The sequence below is a fragment of the Eschscholzia californica genome, unplaced genomic scaffold (assembly GCF_041429995.1).
Source record: "Eschscholzia californica isolate CP2 unplaced genomic scaffold, dmEscCali1.0.p SCAF_5, whole genome shotgun sequence".
Lineage (NCBI taxonomy): Eukaryota > Viridiplantae > Streptophyta > Magnoliopsida > Ranunculales > Papaveraceae > Eschscholzia > Eschscholzia californica.
This window is the reverse complement of record NW_028238472.1, coordinates 42,657,904-42,668,593: the sequence shown is the minus strand read 5'-3', so window position 1 is coordinate 42,668,593 and position 10,690 is coordinate 42,657,904. Positions and strand designations below refer to the sequence as shown.

General features: G+C 34.9%; 1 protein-coding gene across 1 annotated transcript; it reads right to left on the bottom strand.

Annotated features, from left to right (window-relative positions):
• Positions 1–400: 400 nt before the first annotated feature.
• On the bottom strand, positions 401–3,884 carry LOC147539379 (large ribosomal subunit protein uL13w). The gene is made up of 4 exons (XM_086641011.1): positions 3,462–3,884; positions 3,218–3,334; positions 3,037–3,124; positions 401–743 (listed from the first exon to the last, which is right to left on the bottom strand). Exons 1-4 carry the CDS (start codon positions 3,731–3,733, stop codon positions 600–602), a joined length of 621 nt encoding a protein of 206 aa, XP_086497137.1. The 5' UTR covers positions 3,734–3,884; the 3' UTR covers positions 401–599.
• Between the last annotated feature and the right edge of the window lie 6,806 nt (positions 3,885–10,690).

The following is a 10,690-nucleotide window of genomic DNA, read 5'->3' as shown; positions in this document are numbered from 1 at the left end:
GCTTGGGCGCCTATCCAGCCACAAAATATTTAACGTTTAGCTGTTTATTTTCTGGGATGTGAAATAAAGAAAAATTTTAAATATTTTGTCGAATATTCTGAACTAACAGTTTTCATATATAGGGAACGATTTTGTTGCCATTGCAGTGCCAAGATCGACTCCACGTTTTAGAGACGAAACGATTTAGCAGAGAAAATGAAAGAGAATGAGAAAGAAAGGGAGTGGGGAGAAATATATGACAATAAATAGAAAACATCAACAGTGACAATTTTCCAACAACCCTTGACGACACAGAGAAGTGGTGGTCTGAGACAAAGGTAAACAAAAAGATCGGCCAAATTTTTCCTCCTTTCTTCATAAATGAAAACCATTAGCTGAAACCAAAAAACATAGCGAGAAGTTGCAAACATAGTTGTGTAATACTAAAGAATACCAAAATCAGTATCTATTCAGAAGACAACGGGAAGAAATAAGAACTACAGCTCTTCAGAATTTTCTATGAAGCTAATAGAAATGGGGCAGAGATGAAATTCAAGAAATGTCTTGCAAAATCGTTAATTCAAAGATTTACTAATTAACGAAAGAAGATTGGTGATGATTTAGTATTTAACGGGAGCGAGGACTTCCAGTTGTGCACCGAGCTTCTCTTCTGCAGCCTTCTCGGCCTTGACTCGCAACTTGTTGAGTTGTTTCTTCCTCTCATACATAACCTGTGCCCTCTCTTTCCTCTTCTTCTCGAGTTCCTGTCGCACAATCACCACACGAGATTTTAGATAACAGAAAACCACCCACTGTTGAACCAGTAACATTTTACCCAAAAGTTCATCACAGTGATAATATGCTAATATGATCTGCCTGCAATAAACGAACTAGCAAATATAGCACATGTTCATTAAAGAGAGAAGATCGAGATAGGTGAAAAATGAGCCAACAGCATGAATCACTTGTAAAGTTCATAATTCGTTCATTATGATCCATTGGATGTGCATATGAAGTTTCTTCTAAATCAAACCGAAGAATTAACATGAAAGGATAACATATGAAGATATTATGAAACAAACCCGAACAGGGTTCCATTCTTACAAACATACACAGAACTTAAAAATACATATTAAATTATCACATAAGAAAGAGATGGCATGAAGAACAATGAGAGAGAGATTCGAAGGTCAGAGGGGTAGGTACAAACGACCCTAACCCTCAGTCCTCTAAACAGGATGTTAGGGCGATATGGCAGCCTTAGGGTGGGAGAGGAAGGAACGTTGTTTTGTTGTTACCAGTCACGACACGTCCAGATAATTGGATGATTAAATAAATATTTCATCTGTTATACGTTAAGAAGTTAAAAGCTTATGTATTTTCAACTTAGGCCCCTAATATTAAAAGACATTTGAGTCGATGAAGAATTAAACATTGATTTTCACTGTAAAATATTTAAATAATAATTGGTACTAAGATTACCAACCATCGTCGTCAGAATCTTCATAGTTATTGTAGCCAATTGACCATCACCACTATTGCCAATACTATCAGTATATTTATCATTGTCGTAAATGATGTCACTTAAATTTAACTTATTGTTATCGTAGTAACGATAATCACCGGCATCGTCATCCATTTCTTCGTCATCTTGTCCCTCCATTTCTTTGTCTTCGTCTTTTCCATCCACTTGGTCGTCTTTTTCATCACACCACTTATAATTATTTAGGTCGTCTTTCTCATGGTTACTGTCCTCGTCTTCTTCATTCTCTTCTAGGTCGTCTTCTTTATCATACCACTCATAATTATTTAGGTCGTCTATCTCATGGCACCTTCCCATCAATTCTAACAGTAACCATGAGAAAGACGACCTAAATAATTATAAGTGTTATGATAAAAAAGACGACCAAGTAGATGAAGAAGACAAAGAAATGGATGAACAAGATGGCGACGAAATGGATGAAGATGTCGACGATTATCGCTATTACGATAACAATGAGTCAGATTTGAGTGACGACATCATCTACGACAACGATGAATATACTAATAATGACGACAACACTTGTGATGACCACGACGACAGTGGGGGTGACCACGACGACAGTGGGGATGACCACGACGACAGTGGGGACGACTACGATTCTAATGTTTTAGTGTGAAAATCAATGTTTAATTTTTCATTAATACTAACCCGTGAATAAAAACTTGACGATAGACTTTTTTTAGACAGAGAAAGTGGTGATATAACCTGTAATATCTTTAATTCTTCATTAATACTACTGAGCAAGAAATAATTTCCACATCTCACTAATATTCTTCCTCCCTTATCATTATTGGTAGTAACTTATGAAGGTCCCTAGGCAACTAAAGAGTTTTGTTAGTTGACGTTAAATTCAATAATGTCGACACAAATGCCTTTTGATATGCAAGTAATACTTTAGTTTGAAAATTAGGGGTCTAAGTTCAAAATACATAAGCTTTTAACTTCATAACGTATAACAATTGAAATATTTATTTAATTATCCAATTATCTAGACGTCTCGTGAGTGGTAACAACAAAACAACGTTTCTTCCTCTCCCACCCTAAGGCAGCCGTGTCGCCCTAACAACCTGGGTGGAGGTTTTAGAGGACTGAGGGTTAGGGTAGTTCGTACCTGCCCCTCTGACCTTCGAATCTCTCTCTCTCTCTCTCATTGTTTTTCATGCCATCTCTTTCTTATGTGATAATTCTAAAACAAACCCGATCAAGTGGCAACACAATACAAATAAAATAGTATCCATTTTTGGGAGTATACAATCATTGGATTCCAAAAGACCCAGATGTTATGAGCAAGAAAGAGTTAGGAGCTAGTAGGATCAAAATGGAGATTAAGAGAAATGAGAATAGTGATGAACAACAAACATAGATATGCTTTAAGAAAATTTGCATCTTTGATAAGTAAATAAAATCTTAAATTTACTCAGACCTAACATAGATTAAATCAATAAAACTAATGATAGAACAAGAAAACAAAGTGGCAGTAATTTTGAGGTGGAGGGGAAAGAAAAAAAACTGACCCTGACTGTGTCATGGTAGTTCCATCCAACCTCAGCTGAAAGACGACCTAGTTGACAGTACTTATGCCCTGGCTGTAGTCTCAAAACCCTAGTTCCAACAGAAAACACAAAATTGAATATAAGAATCTGAAATCAATCACCCAAAGAAACAACAATTAGATAGAGAGAAAAAGTTACTGACTTGAGAGCATCAGGGATGACCATTCTCTTGACCTTATCATAAGGAGGTGGAATACCTTCATAAGCTTTCAATCGAGCAAGAGCTGCTGCTCCCCTCTTTGTCTTGTGAGGAATCATACTAAATACATAAAAAAATGAAACCCTAAATCAATCTATCTATACCCAATAAGAGAAATCATTCTCAGATCAAAATTCAAGAATTTGAAATGAAAACAAGAGGAAAGAAGATGATAATAATATAATACCCTCGGATTGTTCTCCAAAGGATCTTAGCAGGGGCACGGAAATGGATAGGTCCGTGAGAAGGTTTAGTGTTCATCCTCTTCCTGAGAAAACGAAGGTACTTCATTTTCTGCCTAACCAAACCACCTGACAGACAAATCTCTTCACATCTAACCACTACTACTTTTTGTCCATTGAGTAGTTCTTTAGCTATGATTGAAGCTAATCTTCCAAGCATGTGGTGACGAGCATCCACCACCACTCTCTTCGCGCAGATCCCCGATCCAGACACCATTTTCTCTCTCTCTCTCTCTCTAGCTTTCCTGGATGAAAGAAGCGAATTGCTGAAAGGAAATCTAGGTTAACTGTCTTCTTCCCTTTATTATTAGGGTTTTCATATGAGGGAAAATTTTATGAGCACTCACCTTTGTCTTTACGCACTACACATCTGTTGGTGCTATATCCACACTCCACCTTTGTCTTTATCAGGAAATCATACTTCAGAAGTTTTAGAGGCGCCCCTGAAAGTGATCGGAGGTGCCTATAGACACTTCAAGTCTAAGCCGCCCTATGGCTGGCGTGAAACCCTGAGCCAAGGCTAAGAATCGACACGGGTACGTCTTGCAATTCGCAATTGATATTAGAATCTTGATGTGAGTCTCACATTCCTTAGGGTGATAATCCGGTGATAATCCTTTTTAAAAATGGTAAAAACTCCAACTAGCCGTTTTTGTACTTGGTTTAAAAAAAAATTTGAAATCTGACTGTTGAGACGGGCCGGGCTGAAATCCGGGTTTTTCCCGGGCCGGGTCGGTTATGGCCCGCCGGTCCAAAACTATAGGCCCAGCCCGGAACCGCCACCAGACCCGGGCTAACCTGGCCCGACATCCTAACTGGCCGGGCCGGGCCAGGCCTGTACGGAACGGGCCGGTCCCGGGCCCGACCTTTCTAACAACACTAGGTGGAACAGACGTTCCCAAGTTTAGTGCAGCACAATTAAGTTATTGGGTATTTTGAGGCATCTTATTCTTTATAATTTACATTAAGGTTTGTCGTGTACAAGATTTTCAACACCAGAACAATATGAAATTGAGAGATATTATTCGGCTCACCCAATATACATTCATCAACGTCTTGAGTATTATGTTCGACTTTTCTTATGTTTCCATCATAACCGAGTAAAGAGGATGAAAAAAAACCATGGTATAATCTAATATAATGAGAAAAGGACAGCCATTGTCTTGGGATTGATATAGCAAGCCTCCTTAAAGAAGGACATATAGATGGGATATAATCACAGATATGATATTACCATGAAAACTTTTCTTTTGTACTAGTCATAATCTGTGCCTTTCTTGCGCAGCCAATGCTGTCTAGCACAAAGAACGGTTTACGTGAACCTGATTTTACTGCAACCCTAATATGCCCTGGTTATGGAAACATCACATGATTTTATTGTAACACTAAGAAATATTCTTGTTACATCGCAAAAGAAGCTAATTTTATCTCAAACGAAGCTTCCTAGTGTTACCTAAGTCCAGTCGTACCATCGTGCGAGACAAAATCTCAACTCACCCTCTCTATATACAATTTCCTTCTTCGGCGCATATGATGTAAGTTAGGGTTTAGGTGGAGATAGTTCTGAAGCCTATTTTTGAAGTACTTATTTGGTTTTCCAATTGAACATACATGGTATTAAAACATTAAGGGGTATCAAATATTGTTTCAACGTCCCCAAGAAAACTAGAGAAGAACTTGTAATAATAATGAATTAGGAAGTAAAATATTGAAGCACTATTTTGAACATAAAATGGATCAATTGATTGAAAAATCATGATACTATACACTAAACCCTAACCCTAATAATGTTGAAACCTAAAATATAAAGATAAAGATTGGGAAGAGCATACCCAGGTTTAGAACGCATGCATCTATAGAATAGCTTGAAAGGGCCCGGTACTGTTTTGAACGGATTCCCTTCGAAACACGCCTACCAATCAATTTCAACAACATCAAATTAGAGAGAGAGAGAGATCGTCTAGAGAGAGAGAGTATTTGTGTGAAATTTGAACTTGGATGACATCCTCGGCACGATCATTGCAACGATGAGCTATAAGTTGACGATCGTCTGTTGGAATTTTGGACAAGTTATTAAGTAATATATTTTATAAAATCAGAAATTAATTTTTATAATATTTGAATTTGAAATTTATGTCTAATAGTTATATCTTTTGATAAATTTTATGGAGAGATATCTCTTTTTGTGAAAAGATTTTCTACTTGAAAAATGTCTCTTTATTTTCTATAAATAAAGCTTTCTCTAAACAAACTAGATATATGATGAAACAATATGTAGAAACAATATCGAAAAACCTTTGCCATCCTCATTATGTTCTAATGCTCCTTAAGTGAAATTTCCACAAGTTACTTGGTGTAGTTTCACAAAGGCTTGTCATATCTTGGGAAGCAATTTGCCTTGTAACCTTCAAGTAATCTCGAGTGAGAGGGGGCAAATAATGCTTTAAGGAAAGTGTACCTAGTACACGTTTCAAGCCTCTAATCTTCATCCCTCTTTTATTCATCATTATTTGTATTCAAAGACAACATATCTAACAATCTTAAAGCATTATTAGCGTAGAGAGCAAGGGAGACTAAAACGACCCAAGTCATTGTGGAGATTTGGTGATGCAAAATAATTTTGCCGAGAGACAGACTGACTTTACAAAATTAATAGAATGGAAATTGTGTAAAGTGGATCCTCTGATGATAATGGTATTTAACTATTCAAGAGAGAAGTTACATTGAATCAAGAATTCAATTTGTGAGTTATATACCAATCATTAGAGAAAAAGAGAGAGGAGAAGAAAAGGCACATGTAGAGGTAGATTATGTTTTATTGACCATTTCTTCTTCAATAGATTTAGGAGAACACTTTGGAAAAACCGACAAAGGCAGAAGGAATAATTCGGCTACTCAAATTGAATAAGGTGCGTTTTTCTGTTTTATTGATCTTATTGGTTTGCCAATAGTTATGTCTATTTGATGGGAAGAAACATGTTTTCCAATAAAAAGAAATAAATTTTTTTTAGTTAAATGAAACTTCTCGGAACATCATTGATTCATTGAAAAGGGTTACCCTGATTTGGATAGGTCCAGGGTATGAGTTGTTAATTATAGAATTAATCCTTGATTCCAATTCTATTCATTTCATTTCTGATATTTACATAACTTAGTTTTGAGGAGTGATCAATAACCCATTCTTGTTTACTATTATCATGTCTTAATCACATGCAAAGAATTCTTAATAATTGTCGATCACATTAAACGAGTATTTAGTTTATGCATGGTATGTTTGAGTATTGAGAATGTTGGAAATATAATTTATATGTATGTTAAATAAATCACATTTTCTCTTTGCCCTAACGTGTAATTAATAAATGAATTAGTAACAAAGTGTGTTATGCGACACTATTGTATTTTCGTGCAGTGATGTGTTACACTATGATAAATTGTACATCATTCTTGTATATTTTGATATTATTTACTATAATGTAATCAAAATATTAATACACCATTAACCACCAAATTGTGATATTGGTGAGTATAGTCTGTGCATCTGAGATTTATTATGGGTTACTAGAATAACTAGTAACATTAATTTATAAGTTGTAGACTTGGATCATGTGGCATGCAGACGTAGTTAATCACTATAACATATGACAATATTTTTCTATCAAAAGAAAACTACTACAATTGATCTGTAGAATTGGAGCCATTGATCAAGATGAGATGTTATACTATCCACTATATTAATATCTAGGGGGTGTGGTAATTTGGAGTAATGAGAACTCGATGAGGAATTGTGCTTCTCCCTTTTGAGATTTTATTTGAAATTTAAAAAAGAGAGACAAATATTATTGAAAAATGGTGGGGTGCCTATTCCGTTATAGTTGTGACTTGTGAGAAGAGACTAAAATCATCAGACCATATGGTGTGGAAATATGGAGGCAAGTACCATCAACAAGGCAGTGATGATGGTTTTACTAATTTTTGAGTTGTGGGGGTAGTTAATAAAATTAATATGAGATATTTTATGGAATTTTGTTTCTCGTAATATTGAGTAAACGTTGTTTGTAAATCGATGAGGATTACATAAAAAAAAAAATATATACTAACTTATAAATTCAAAATAGTGGGGGTAATAATTTCATGAGATGATATTTAAAAGAGATAATATATGCATATATTGAGTTGATGATTCTTATGAGATGTAGAAAATCATTCACAACAAAATGGTAACAAAATCTTGATGTTAGAGTGGCCAATCTGATTTCAAGATTGAAGATGTTACAAGTTTAATATTTTATGGTCTCTAAAACATTACATGAGAATGAAAGAGAGATACAATCAATTGTTGGATATTTAAAATTGTGGGGTTATCCAATGTGATTGTTCATCTAAACGTGATTGTGCATATAGTGCAAAAATAATGAGAGGATTAGACATGGGCCGTAATATTAAATGTGAAATACATAATTCATGATGGAATTATAATTTATTATATTTGAGACCATTTAGTAAATCAATTTACTAAACCTCTGACAAGAGGTAAGTTAAATTTAACATCTAGAGAGGTGGGGTTGAAACTCTTTACATAAAAGTCACCATTGACGGCAACCCAATCTAACACTAGGAAATGACTAGTCTTAGATTCAATGGGTAACAACAAGTCAATGATAAGTGACTTATTTCAACACTTAAAATATTATTATCTAACCCTATCTAGGATGATAAGTGTTGGTTGCTACGGACTGAGGTTGAGTTTAAAACTCTTAATGAAGTTCAGTCAAAGACAAGTATCTCTAAAGTAGCAAAGATACTGGAAGAACTTCAACTATGTGAACTTAGAGGTGGTGCCGCCTCTCATTAGATTTAGAGTTTATCTAAGGAGAGTTCATGAAACCAAGAAGCACATGGCCATATAAGTGCTAAGCGAGAAAAGTGTGGAGCAAAAGAACAAATGTATTGTGTGTGTGGTGTTACCGGTTTTATCACAAGGAATAACTGGTTCAAAGCTACAAGCTACCTGGGATTTCGATAAAACTTTGTGCACTTACACTAAGGTATGGTTCAAATCGAAAGATACCATACTTTATGCATTAATACTAATATATTTAGTTTGGCAAAGGAATTTTATTAATAATTGTCCAAGTGGGGGATTGTTGGAATTTTGGACAAGTTATTAAGTAATATATTTTATAAAATCAGAAATTAATTTTTATAATATTTGAATTTGAAATTTATGTCTAATAGTTATATCTTTTGATAAATTTTATGGAGAGATATCTCTTTTTGTGAAAAGATTTTCTACTTGAAAAATGTCTCTTTATTTTCTATAAATAAAGCTTTCTCTAAACAAACTAGATATATGATGAAACAATATGTAGAAACAATATCGAAAAACCTTTGCCATCCTCATTATGTTCTAATGCTCCTTAAGTGAAATTTCCACAAGTTACTTGGTGTAGTTTCACAAAGGCTTGTCATATCTTGGGAAGCAATTTGCCTTGTAACCTTCAAGTAATCTCGAGTGAGAGGGGGCAAATAATGCTTTAAGGAAAGTGTACCTAGTACACGTTTCAAGCCTCTAATCTTCATCCCTCTTTTTATTCATCATTATTTGTATTCAAAGACAACATATCTAACATCGTCACCATCAGGTCTTCCCCATGGACTCTCCCTTCTGGGTACTGGTCTAGGACTGGTCCATATTTGTGTTTTTTTTTTCATCCTCTTTACTCGGTTATGATGGAAACATAAGAAAAGTCGAACATAATACTCAAGACTTGGATGAATGTATATTGGGTGAGCCGAATAATATCTCTCAACTTCATATTGTTCTGGTGTTGAAAATCTTGTACACGACAAACCTTAATGTAAATTATAAAGAATAAGATGCCTCAAAATACCCAATAACTTAATTGTACTGCACTAAACTTGGGAACGTCTGTTCCACCCGACAAACCCGTGGATCAGTTCAGGATTGGAGGGTGGCCCAAGATAGTATTAGTGTAAAGAAGCAGAACATGAACTTGGAAAACCAAATGTATCACCTCCACCATGGAGATCCAGCGTCATAAAAAGCTCACCGTCGTCTCAAGAGATATGACAAGCTTGGAGACCAATTGCTATACTTGGTTCTTTCCCATGTTGTTCCATCCATTCTTCGACAGCTTTGGTTCTATCATCTTCGCTTTCATATGTTCTTTCATTTTCAAGAAAAGGGTTGATTTCGGGATTAGCCGCTTCTGCAAGTGTTGCAGGCATATACATCGTATCACCAACTAAAGGTGCACCACACGCGGCAAATTGTGCTTGAATATGCCTTTATCAATTGTTAAGCAGAAGAAGTCAACAAAGATAAAACCTTGAAATCCTCAGTTTACTGCTTTGTTAGAGCTTTTGATATATGATTTAAGTGAATGTTATCGATCTTACAAGAATAAAGAAAGTGAAGAAAGAAGGTACCTGGTGAGTTTTGCCTGTTAAAAAAAGGTTGATTTTACACTCATATGCTACATCTTTTTTCGGCCATCCACCCAATGACCCAGATTTATCTAGAGAGGTTTATCTCTGACGGTTGGGATTGAATTTCCCAAATGTTGATGGCTCAGATTCACTTCCCAAGTGATCTAAGAGTTCGTTTGGCAACAAAAAGTAAAAGTACTTTAACTTGTAGTAGAAGTTATTTTACTTTAAAAAAGTCAAAAGTTAGTTTGGCAAAACACTTACTTGTAAGTCAAAAAGTCAGTTTGGTAACAACTTTTATATTTTTGGCGTAATTTTCTCACAATTTACTTTATTCTTCTTATCATCGTTTATTTTACGTAAAATAAACTCAGATTATAATGAGACTTAATTCTCACTCCTAATATATATAAAAGTCAATTTTTTATAAACAATGAAAACGAAACATAATTGTAAATAATAAAGAAGTGACACATGTTTTTTTATAAAAAAAAAAAAATATTTAATAAATAGATAAATGCAGAACAAACAACTCTTTTTGCAGAGAACAATATGAAATTTAGTTACTCGATATATAATTCACTTTCAAATTATGAACATTTAAAACCATGTAAATATAGTTCTATCTATAAAGGTAATCGATAATGTGCAGCCATATTGTGACGTATCATATCTCTAGTAACACACATTTCTCTCCGCGCTACTTGAGTTGCTCCGAAAGGCC